This window comes from Salvelinus sp. IW2-2015, unplaced genomic scaffold (assembly GCF_002910315.2).
Source record: "Salvelinus sp. IW2-2015 unplaced genomic scaffold, ASM291031v2 Un_scaffold1056, whole genome shotgun sequence".
Classification (NCBI taxonomy): Eukaryota; Metazoa; Chordata; class Actinopteri; order Salmoniformes; family Salmonidae; genus Salvelinus; species Salvelinus sp. IW2-2015.
The window spans coordinates 318,294-331,361 of record NW_019942709.1 but is presented as its reverse complement, the minus strand read 5'-3'; the positions used below and the strand labels follow the sequence as shown (position 1 = coordinate 331,361).

The window sequence follows — 13,068 nt, the reverse complement described above, 5'->3', positions numbered from 1 at the left end:
GCACTACTTAGACCAGAGCCCTATGAACCCTATTCCCTATATAATGCACTACTTTTGACCAGAGCCCTCGTCCAAATTGCACCCTAGGGTCAGTCCTAGAAGCAAAAGGGCTGGGCCCAATAGACTCTGAGACAATACTTGATAATACCATTTTTTCTCTCTCTCTCTCTCTGCTCTCTCTCTCGCTCTTCTCTCTCTCTGGCTCTCGTCTCTCGGCGCTCTCTCGCTCTCTGTACTCTCCTCTCGCTCTCTCTCTCGCTCTCGTCTCTCTGTCTCTCTCCTCTCTCGCTCTCTCTCTCTCTCGCTCCTCTCTCTCTCTCTCGCTCTCTCTCTCTCCTCTCGGCCCCCGCTCTCCCCTTCTCTCTCTCTCTGCTCTCTCTCTCTCTCTCTCTCTCTCCTCTCCTCTCTCTCTCTCTCTCTCTCTCTCTCTCTCTCTCTCTCGCTCTCTCTCTCTCTCTCTCTCTCTCTCTCTCTCTCTCGCTCTCTCTCTCTCTCTCTCTCTCTCTCTCTCTGCTCTCTCGCTCTCTCTTCTCTCTCTCTCTCCTCTCTCGTCTCCTCTCTCGCTCTCTCCTTCTCTACGCTCTGTCTCTGCTCTCCGTCTCTCTCTCTGCGCCTACGCTCTCTCTCGCTCTCGCTCGCTCTCCTTGCTGTTCGTCTCGCTCTGCTCTTCTCCTCTCCTCTCTCGCTTTCTCTTACGGTTTTCATTGGCATACATGTTAAAAGTGGCACTCATGTCTTGGATTTAATTTGCAATTGCGGCTCAGTGGAGGACTAGAAGTATATTATATATAGATATTAATTCTCTCCTTCTAGAATTGTCAACCGATTGTTACGTGAGAGATCTGTTGAAAACAATGTTATCAGCAGGGAACAGAAAACGCAAATATGAATCCAGTAGTTGGATACGGTGGTTCAAGAGAGAAGGATATACTAGTTGCTGATCACGATAAACAAGGATGGCTTGAGGACATTCTCTGCAAGCATGAGTGTGACACTCAGCCAAGCTGAGAAAGGGAACTTAAATGCGGGACTCGGACCTTCTCAGCGCACAGCCAGTGTAAAACAACTACATCACAAAACATAAGCTTGTTTCCCACACGGTAAGCTATACGACCGATTAAGTCTAGTCCTGAACTTAGTCTATTGGAATTAAGTCTAGTCCTGGACACAGATTAAGTCTTGTCCTGACCACAGATTAAGTCTAGTCCTGGGACACAGATTAAGTCTAGTCCTGGACACAGATAAGTCTAGCTTTCCTGGACACAGATTAATGTCTAGTCCTGACACAGATTAATGTCTAGTCCTGAAAGTAATCTGAGCACATTAATCGTGTCCAGACTAGACTTAAATCTCTGTGTCTGGGAAAACCGTGTGTGTGTTCAGGGTTCGTGTGTGTTCAGCGTGTGTTCAGGGTTAGGTGTGTGTGTGGCCAGTACCTGGTGAGTCTTGTAAAAGAACAGACAGAAGTTGGTGAAGACCACCCAGAGCTTCTGCCAGCCATTGCTATTCTTGAATTTCCGTAGGAGGTAACCTGAGAGCTGGTTCTGAAGACAGGACCGGAAAGGACAGGACAGTCAGCAGTGTTGAAGAGTAGTGAAGTCATTTAACAAAAAGTTTGCAGTAGCTTGGTGTTACTTCAAATGTAGATTGTGTTTTCAGTCGTCAATTACGCTTTTTTTTTTACCATGTAGCGGTGTACCTAACTACTGGAACTACAGACTTGCCTAATTCTGTTGAAACATACAGAATGTATTCATACCCCTCGACTTAAAAGATTTACACACCTGGATTGCGCAACATTATCCCATTAATTATTTTCAAAATTCTTAAAAGTTCTGTCAAATTGGTTGTTGATCATTGCTAGACAACCATTTTCAGGTCTTGCCATAGATTTTAAAGTATCTTTAAGTCAAAACTGTAACTCGGCCACTCAGAAACATTCACTGTCTTCTTGGTAAGTGACTCCAGTGTAGATTTGACCTTGTGTTTTAGRTTATTGTCCTGCTGAAAGGAGAATTTGTCTCCCAGTGTCTGGTGGAAAGCAGACTGAACCAGGTTTTCCTCTATGATTTTTGCCTGTGCTTAGCTCCATTCCGTTTCTTTTTCATCCTGAAAAACTCCCCAGTCCTTAACGATTACAAGCATACCCTTAACATGATGCAGCCATCATTATGCTTAAAAATATGGTGCGTGCTGCTCAGTAAAGTACATTTTCCCCCAGACATAACACTTTGTATTCAGGACAAAAAGTTAGTTTTTTTGCAGTTTTACTTTAGTGCCTCTGTACAGGCTTCTTTCTTTTCACTCTGTCAATTAGGTTAGTATTGTGAAGTAACTACAATGTAGATCCATCCTCAGTTCTCAGCCATTTAAAGGTTTAACGGTTTTAAAGTCACCATTGACCTCATGATGAAATCCCTAAACGGTTGCCTTCCTCTCCGGCAACTGAGTTAGGAAGGACGCCTGTATCTTTGTAGTGACTGGGTGTATTGATACACCATCCAAAGTGTAATTATACTGAACATAAACCAACATGCAACAATTTAAATTAATTAAGCTATGGATTTCACATGACTGGGAATACAGATATGCATCTGTTGGTCATAGTTACCTCACAATGGGCCTCTGGATCTCGTCATAGTATTTCTGTGCATTAAAATYGSCATCGATAAAATGCAATTGTGTTCGTTGTCCTTAACTTATGACTGCCCATACCATCAACCCACCGACCACTATGGGGCAACTCTGTACACAATGTTGACATTAGCAAACCACTCGCCCACACGACGCCATACACGTGGTCTGCGGTTGTGAGGCCGGTTGGACTCACTGCCAAATTCTCAAAAATGACATTGAGGCGGCTTATGGTAGAGAAATTAACATTCTGGCAACAGCTCTGGTGGATATTCCTGCAGTCAGCATTCCAATTGCACGCTCTCTCAAAACTTGAGACATCTGTGGCTTTGTGTTGGGTGACAACTGCACATTTTAGAGTGGCCTTTTATTGTCCATAGCACAAGGGGCACCTGTGTAATGATCATGCTGTTGATATGCAGGTGATATGTCACACCTGTCAGGTGGATGGATTATCTTGGCAAAGGAGTAATGTTCACTAACAGGAATACAAACAAATTTGTGCACAACATTTGAGAGAAATAAGCTTGTGTATGGAACATTTCTGGGATGTTTTATTTCAGCTCATGAAACCTGGGACCAACACTTTTACATGTTGTGTTTTATATTTTTGTTAAGTATAATAACTTGACCATGCTCAAAGTGATATTCAATATTTGCCGATTTTTTTTTTTACCCATCTCCCAATAGGTTCCCTTCTTTGCGAGGCATTGGAAAACCTCTCTGGTCTTTGTGGTTGAATCTGTGTTTGAAATTCACAGCTCGACAGACAGACCTTATAGATAATTGTATGTGTGGGGTACAGAGATAATGTAGTCATTCAAAAATCATGTTAAACACTATTATTGCACACAGAGTGCGTCTATGCAACTTATTAGGTAACTTGTTTAGCAAATATTTATTCCTTAAATTATTTAGGCTTACCATAACAAAGGAGTTGAATACTTAAAGACAGCTGAGCTTGTTCATTTTGAATGAATTCTGTAAAAAGACTAAAACATAATTCCACTTTGACATTATGGGGTATTGTGTGTAGGTTCAATGACAAACAAACTCAATTTAATACATTTTTAAAATTCCGGCTTGTAAAAACAAAAATGTGTAAAAAAGTCAAAGGTGTGTGAATACCCTCTGAAGGCGCTGTTAGTTTTGTGTTTAATAATTTAATAATAATAGGCCGGAAAACTCACATCTGTTAACATATGACCCCAAAAGAATCTGTCCTTGTGATTTGAGCCTGACACTTTCAGATTTTTCATATCATTTTTTTCTTACCAAAGTTGTTAGATACAGTGAACTACTTTTTCAAAGTAACTTGGAGTTAAGTAAACTATATTTTTTTCTTAGGGTATCTTAAGTGTAGATATCTTCTTCCTAGTGAGAAGTAATTGAAGCTTGGAAACGATATTTTCAGAGTAGCTTCCCCACACTGAGATCAGTAAACTGTAAAATGTATCATTTGGCATCTCCCTGTGAAATTCTACTGTGGTTCTAGCATCAGTTTGGTAATTATTTATATCATGGTTCTACTATAGTGCCTGATTCTACAATGGTTCTAGTCTGGTACCTGGTTCTAGTCTGGTACCTGGTTCCACCATGGTTCTAGTCTGGTAACTGGTTCTAGAATGGTACCTGGTTCCACCATGGTTCTAGTCAGGTACCTGGTTCCACCATGGTTCTAGTCWGGTACCTGGTTCCACCATGGTTCTAGTCTGGTACCTGGTTCCACCATGGTTCTAGTCTGGTAACTGGTTCTAGAATGGCTATAGTTTGTTACCTGGTTCTAGTCTGGTACCTGGGTCTACCCTGGTTCTAGTCTGGTACCTGGTTCTACACTGGTTCTAGTCTGGTACCATGGTTCTAGTCTGGTACCATGGTTCTACCCTGGTTCTAGCATGGTGTATGTTCTAGTCTGGTACCATGGTTCTAGTTTGGAGAACGGTTGTACCATTGTTCTAGTCTGGTACCTGTTCTAGTCTGGTACCATGGTTCTAGTCTGGCTCTAGTCTGGTACCATGGTTCTAGTCTGGTTCTAGTCTGGTACCATGGTTCTAGTCTGGTTCTAGTCTGGTACCATGGTTCTAGTATGGTTCTAGTCTGGTACCATGGTTCTAGTCTGGTACCACCATGGTTCTAGTCTGGTACCACCATGGTTCTAGTCTGGTACCATGGTTCTCGTCTGGTACCATGGTTCTCGTCTGGTACCTGGTCCTACCATGGTTCTAGTCTGGTACCATGGTTCTAGTCTGGTACCATGGTTCTAGTCTGGTTCTAGTCTTATACATGGTTCTACCATTGTTCTAGTCTGGTATCTGGTGCTTCCCTGGTTCTGGTATGGTTCTACCATGGATCTAGTCTGGTACGTGGTTCTAGTATGTTACCTGCTTCTACCCTGGTTCTGTTMTGGTTCTACCATGGTTCTAGTCTGGTACCTGGTCCTAGTCTGGTACCTGGTTCTATGATGGTTCTAGTCTGGTACCTGGTCCTAGTCTGGTACCTGGTTCTAGTCTGGTACCTGATCCTAGTCTGGTACCTGGTTCTACCATGGTTCTAGTCGGGTACTTGGTTCTAGTCTGGTGTATGTTTCTAGCCTGGTACCTGAATCTAGTAAGGTATCTGGTTCTAGTATGGTTCTAGTTTGGTGAATGGTTCTACCACAGCTCTAGTCTGGTACCTGGTTCTAGTATGGTTCAGGTCTGGTACCTGGTTCAAGTATGGTTGTAGTCTGGGACCTGGTTCTATCATTGTTCTAGTCTGGTACTTGGTTCTAAAATGGTACCTGCTTCAAGGATGGCACCTGGTTCTAGTCTGGTACCTTGTTCTAGTCTGGTATCTGGTTCTAGTACGGTACATGGTTCTACCATGGTTCTAGTCTGGTATTTGGTTCTAGTACGGTACATGGTTCTACCATGGTTCTAGTCTGGTATTTGGTTCTAGTACGGTACATGGTTCTACCATGGTTTTAGTCTGGTGCCTGGTTCTACTGTGGTTCTAGTCTGGTACCTGGTTCTACCATGGTACCTGCTTCTCATCTGGTTCTAGTCTGGTACCTGCTTCTCGTCTGGTACCTGGTTCTACCATTGTTCTAGTCTGGTACCTGGTAATAGTCTGGTACCTSGTTCTACCATTGTTCTAGTCTAGTACCTGCTTCCAGTCTGATTCTAGTCTGGTACCTAGTTCTACCATGGTTCTAGTCTGGTACCTGGTTCTAGTCTGGTGTATGGCTTTAGTCTGGTTCTAGTCTGGTACCTGGTTCTACCATGGTTCAGGTCTGGTACTTGGTTCAGGTCTGGTACCTGATTGTACCATGGTTCTAGTCTGGTGAATGGTTCTAGTCTGGTACCTGGTTCTAGTCTAGTACCTAGGTCAACCATGGTTCTAGTTTAGTACTTGGTTCTATTCTGGTACTTGGTTCAAGTCTGGTACTTGCTTCTACCATGTTTCTAGTCTGGTACCTGGTTCTAGCTTGGTTCTAGCCTGGCTCCTGGGTTTCTAGCTTGGCACCTGGTTCTAGCTTGGCACCTGGTTGTAGTCTGGTACCTGGTTGTAGTCTGGTACCTGGTTGTAGTCTGGTACCTGGTTGTAGTCTGGTACCTGCTTCTAGTATGGTAATGGTTCAAGTCACGTCCCCGGTTCTAATCATGGCTCTAGTCTGGTACCTGGTTCTAGTCTGGAACCTGGTTCTAGTCTGGTACCTGGTTTTAGTCTGCTACCTGGTTCTACCATGGTTGTAGTCTGCTACCTGGTTCTACCATGGTACCTGGTTCTAGTCTGGTTCTAGGTTCTAGTCTGGTTCTAGGTTCAGACTAGGTTCTAGTATTGTTCTAGTCTGGTACCTGGTTCTACCATGGTTGTAGTCTGGTACCTAGTTCTACAGTCTGGAACATGGTTCTGCTAGTGTGGTACCTGGTTCATGCGCAGATAATCAGTGAGTGAGAGGTTCTGGTTGCGGTACCAGCAGACGTGTGTGATGGTGTTGGGTCTCTGGCCCTGACCCAGCAGGTAACGAGGAGGGAGCTCTGGAGACACGGCTGGGGAACAGAACACTAGGAGGGGGGCAGAGACAGAGAGAAAAGGACAGAGAAAGAGGGCAAATAGAGAGAGGGAGAGAAAGAAAGACAGGGGCAGAAAGCGGAAAGGACAGAGAGAAAGAAAGAGGTGTGGATAAAGGAGGAAAGCAACATAGGATTAGTTGGCAGGTTTACATTCAGCGACAGAAACAGAACGGTAGATAAGAAAGACCTTCAGCCAGGGCTGTGGAGGGGAGGAGTTAGTTAAAGACAGAACAAGATTGGTCATAGATAAAGAACACACGCTTCTGATTGGAGTGTTTTCCACAAAGACAAGACTGCAGTGCAAGGAAGTGACGAAACAGTGAAACACTGAACTGAAAACAGAAAAGATCAGAGGAGGAGAGAAGATGAATCATGGGAGAGAGAGCGGAGCAGGGAGGTGCAGGAGAAGGACTATGGGGCGAGGAGACGTGGACAGGCCGTGTATCTACTGCTCTGTGTGCCTAATGAACGCTGACCCAAATACTGCAGCTGTCTGACAGCTGACCAACACAATGCTGCCACAAAATACTGCAGCTCTGTCTGACAGCTGACCAACACAACGCTGCCCCAAATACTGCAGCTCTGTCTGACAGCTGATCAACACAATGCTGCCCCAAATACTGCAGCTCTGTCTGACAGCTGACCCAAATACTGCAGCTCTGACAGCTGACCCAAATACTGCAGCTCTGTCGAACAGCTGACCCAAACACTGCAGCTCTGACAGCTGACCCAAACACTGCAGCTCTGACAGCTGACCAACAAACACTGCAGCTCTGACAGCTGACCCAAACACTGCAGCTCTGACAGCTGACCCAAACACTGCAGCTCTGACAGCTGACCCAAATACTGCAGCTCTGACAGCTGACCCAAATACTGCAGCTCTGTCTGACAGCTGACCCAAATACTGCAGCTCTGTCTGACAGCTGACCCAAATACTGCAGCTCTGACAGCTGACCAACACCACGCTGAGGGATGGACGGTTTTTAAAGACGGTGCCGGCGGAGAAGGGCAACATTGTACAAGTTCCAACACAACTTTGCTATTTAGTGACTTTCATCATGTTTCTCTTTATTTTCTTGTTCAAAAAAAGTTCATAGTATTATCATGTGACCACCAAGCACTTCTGCACATCACATCGACAGTTACTAACCTCGATTGTTTTACTTCAAAATATGACTTCAAGTGTGTTTTTTCATAATATAATAACAACTGGTGTGCAGCTTCGAGTGTGAAGGGACTCTCAAGCTAGAATACCTCATGGTAAACTGTAGACCCTTGTATCTACCTGATATAGAGTACCTCATGGTAAACTGTAGTTTATAATTATTAATTAATTATCACGTCAGTCTACATCCCTCCCCAAGCCAACACCACTCAACGAACTGTATGGGGCCATAAACAAACAAAGAGACCGCTCACCCAGAGGCAACGTTTCTGGTGGGCAGAGACTAACTCAGAGACTTAAAACTATCCTCGATCACTTCTACCAAACACGTCTCTTTGTGTCACTAGAGGCACAGAAACGCTAGACCACTTTTACTCTACCCACAGAAATGCATAAAAGTCCCTCCCTCGTCCTCCCTTCAGGCAAATGTGACCATGACCATCTGACCATTGACTCCATTGTCATAGGTGTCTCTTGATGTGATGTGTGTTTTTGTCCTATATTTTTATCCCCGTCCCCGCAGGAGGACTTTTGTCTTTTGGTAGGCCATCACTGTAAATAAGAATTTGTTTTTAACTGACTTCCCTGGTTAAATAAAGGTAAAATAAAACATACAAATAAAACTCCTGCTTCCTGTYTACAAACAAAACCTCAAACAGGAAGTACCAGTGATGTGCTGAATACAGAAGTGGTTGGATGAAGCAGAAGAGGCTTACAGGACTGTTGTGCTAGTACGGACTGGGATATGTTCCGGGGATTCATCGGATAACATTGAGGAGCTCAGCACTGGCTTTATCAATAAGAGCATACGAGTAAGAGTCTTCCCCACAGTGACTATAAGAACGTATCCAAATCAACAACWGTGGATTACATTGATTTCAGACAATAGCCACGCTGGGCTAAAGGCTRGAGCWACAGYTTACAAGGAACGGGACACATTCAAGAAAGCCCACTACAACATCCGATGAGACATCAAACATGCGAACGGACAATATAGGAGGAAAGTGGCATTCTATTACACCGGTCGCCAACGCTCGTCGTATGTGGCAGGTCGATAGCCCGATTACAAAAGGGAAAGCCAGCCATTGGTTTTGCCCAGCGATGCACAACTCCCAAATGAGCTAAATGCCTTTTTATGCTCGCTTCGAAGGAATAGAACACTGTTCCTCTGTGAAAGCACCTGTTTTTCCAGATGACTGCGTGATTTCGCACTCCTTGGCCGACGTGAGCAAAACTTTTAAACGGGTTAAGAATCACAAGGCCCGCCGGGCCAGACAGAATACCAGGGCTCGTTCTCAAAGCATGCACAGAATACCAGGGCTCGTTCTCAAAGCATGCACAGACCAGCTCGGCCAATTTCTTCACTATAATCCCAACATATTTCAAGCTGACCACCATCGTCCCTGTTCCAAAGAACTCCAAGGTAACCTGCCTAAATGACWATCACCCTGTAGCACTCACATACATGTGTAATTAGGATGTGCTTTGAAAGGCTGGTCATGACACACATCAACACCATCATCCCCTGAACCAACTCCAATTCACATACTGCACCAACACATCCAAATCCACATATTTCATCTCCCACCCGGACAAGAGGGAAAATAACTACAGCTCAGCGTTCAACACCATAGTCCCCTTCAAGCTCACCACCTAGCTAAGGACCCTGGAACTGAACCCCTCCCTCGGCAACTGGATCCTGGACTTCCTGAGGTGGTAAGGGTAGGCAACAACACCTCCTCCACGCTGACCCTAAACACAGGGGCCCCTCAGGGGTGTGTCCTTAGTCCCCTGCTGTACTCCCCCATTCACCCACGAATGCGTGGCCACGCAYAACTTCAACACCATTATCAAGTTGGYTGACGACACGAAGGTGGTAGGACCTGATGAGACAGCCCTACAGGGAGGAGGTCAGTGACCTGGCAGTACGGTGCCGGGACAACAACCTCTCCCTAAACATCAGTAAGACCAAGGAGCTGATCGTGGACTACAGGAGAAATGAGGGAAGCGCAAGCCACCATCCACATTGACGGGGCTGTTGTGGGGCGGGTTGAGAGCTTCAAGTTCCTTGGCGTCCACATCACTAAGGACCTATCATGGTCCACACACACACACGGCACAGTCATGAAGGGGCACRGCTTTTCATACATCTTTAGACAGGTTATTTATTTTTTATACACCACATCCGGTCCATTTTTATGTACAGTACCAGTCAAAGGTTTGGACACACCTACTCATTCAAGGGTTTGGCTTTATTTTTTACATTGTAGAATAGTGAAGACATCAAAACTATGAAATAACACATATGGAATCATGTAGTAACCAAAAAAGTGTTAAATCAAAATATATTTGAGATTCTTCAAAGCAGCCACCCTTTGCCTTGATGACAGCTTTGCACACTCTTGGCATTCTCTCAACCAGCTTCACCTGGAATGCTTATCCAACAGTCTTGAAGGAGTTCCCACATATGCTGAGCACTTTTGGCTGCTTTTCCTTCACTCTGCTATCCGACTCAACCCAAACCATCCCAATTTGGTTGAGGTCGGGGGATTGTGGATGCCAGGTCATCTGATGCAGCACTCCATCACTCTCCTTTTTGGTAAAATAGCCCTTACACATCCTGGAGGTGTGTTTTGGGTCATTGTCCTGTTGAAAAACAAATGATAGTCCCACTAAGCGCAAACCAGATGGGAAGGCTTATCACTGCAGAATGCTGTGGCAGCTATTCTGGTTAAGAATTCTAAATAAATCAGAAAGTGTCACAGCAAAGCCCCACATCATAACAGCCCCTCCTCTATGCAGAGATCATCCGTTCACCCACACCGYGTCTCACAAAGACACAGCGGTTGGAACCAGAAATCTCCAGTTTGAAGTCCAGACCAAAGGACACATTTCCACCGGTCTAAATGTCCATTACTCGTGTTTCTTGGCCCAAGCAAGTCACTTCTTCTTATTGGTGTCCTTTAGTAGTGGTTTCTTGCAGCAATTCAACCATGAAGGCCTGGTTCACACAGTCTCCTCTGAACAGTTGATGTTGAGATGTGTCTGTTACTTGAACTTAGTGAAGCATTTATTTGGGCTGCAATTTCTGAGGCTGGTAACTCTAATGAACTTATTCTCTGCAGCAGAGGTAACTCTGGTTCTTCCTTTCCTGTGGTGGTCCTCATGAGAGCCAGTTTCATCATAGCACTAGATGGTTTTTGCGACTGCACTTAAAGAAACTTTCAAAGTTCTTGAAACTTTMCGTATTGACTGACCTTCATGTCTTAAGGTAATGATGRACTGTCGTTTCTCTTTGCTTATTTGAGTTGTTTTTGCCATAATATGGTCTTGGTCTTTTACCAAATAGGGCCATCTTCTGTATTCCACCCCTACCTTGTCACAACACAACTGATTGGCTGAAACGCATTAAGGAAAGAAAGACATTCCACCAATTAACTTTTAAGAAGGCACACCTGTTAATTGAAATGCATGAAGCTGGTTGAGAGAATGCCAAGTGTGCAAAGCTGTCAAGGCAACGGGTGGCTATTTGAAGAATCTCAAATATAAAATATATTTTGATTTCATGAACCCTTTCTTGGTTACTATATGATTTCATGTGTTATTTCATAGTTGTGATGTCTTCACTATTATTCTACAATGTAGAAAATAGTAAAAATAAAGAAAAACCCTTCAATGAGTAGGTGTTCTAAAACTTTTGACCGGTAGTGAGTATATATATATATATACACACACCTAGACTATATATACACACACACACACAGACTATATATATATATATATATACACACACACTCACTAGACTATATATACAAACTATATACACACACTACATTAACACACCCACACAAAACACTACATACACACACGCAGACCAACAACAAACATTACACACACTTTTACACTTTTACACTTTCTGCTGCTGCTCTGATCTTTATTTTACTATTAATATGATCTATCCTGATGCCTAGTCACTTTACCCTGCCTTCATGTACATATCTTGCGCTATTATTGTCTATCCTGATGCATAGTCACTTTACCCTGCCTTCATGTACATATCTACCTTATTAGTATCTATCTGATGCCTAGTCACTTTACCCTGCCTTCATGTACATATCTACTTATTAGTATCTATCCTGATGCCTAGTCACTTTACCCTGCCTTCATGTACATTTCTACCTCAAATACCTTAGTATCTATCCTGATGCCTAGTCACTTTACCTCTGCCTTCATGTACATAATCACCTCAAAATCCTTATTATTATCTATCCTGATGCCTATGTCACTTTACCCTGCCTCATGTACATATCTACCTCAAATACCTTATTTATTACTATCCTGATGCCTAGTCACTTTACCCTGCCTTCATGTACATATCTACCTCAAATACCTTATTATTATCTTCCTGATGCCTAGTCACTTTACCCTGCTTCATGTACATATCTACATCAAATACCTTATTAGTATCTATCCTGATGCCTAGTCACTTTATCCTGCCTTCATGTACATATCTACCTCAAATACTTATTACTATCCTGATGTCTAGTCACTTTACCCTGCCTTCATGTACATATCTACCTCAAATACTTATTATTATCTATCCTGATGTCTAGTCACTTCACCCTGCCTTCATGTACATATCTACCTCTGCACATTGATCTGGTACTGGTACTTCCTGTATATAGCTCCACATTGATTCTGGATACTTGGTATTCCTGTATATAGCTCCACATTGATCTGTACTTCCTGTATATAGCTCCACATTGATCTGGTACTTCCTGTATATAGCTCCACATTGATCTGGTATCTCCTGTATATAGCTCTACATTGATCTGGTATTACTGTTAATAGCTCCACATTGATCTGGTCTGGTACTTCCTGTATATAGCTCCACATTGATTGCTGGTATGGTCTCTCCTGTATATAGCTCCACATTGATCTGGTACTCCCTGTAGTATATTAATGCTCGTCACGAATTGATCTGGTACTGGTTACTTTCCTGTATATAGCTCCACATTGATCTGGTACTGGTACTTCCTGTATATAGCTCCACATTGATCTGGTACTCACCCTGTATATAGCTCCACATTGATCTGGTACTGTTCCCTGTATATAGCTCCACATGATCTGGTACTATTCCTGTATATAGCTCCACATTGATCTGGTACTTCTCCTGTATTATTAGCTCCACATTGATCTGGTACTGGTCATTCC

General features: G+C 43.6%; 1 protein-coding gene across 1 annotated transcript in view; it reads right to left on the bottom strand.

The window, feature by feature from the left end:
* Positions 1-1,375: 1,375 nt before the first annotated feature.
* The window catches only part of farp2 (FERM, RhoGEF and pleckstrin domain protein 2), a 61,796-nt gene continuing 50,103 nt past the window's right edge, over positions 1,376-13,068 (bottom strand). Inside the window, 2 exon segments of the mRNA XM_024136936.2 lie at positions 1,376-1,544; positions 6,541-6,680. Of these exon segments, the coding sequence (XP_023992704.2) occupies positions 1,380-1,544; positions 6,541-6,680 (305 nt within the window). The 3' untranslated portion in view covers positions 1,376-1,379.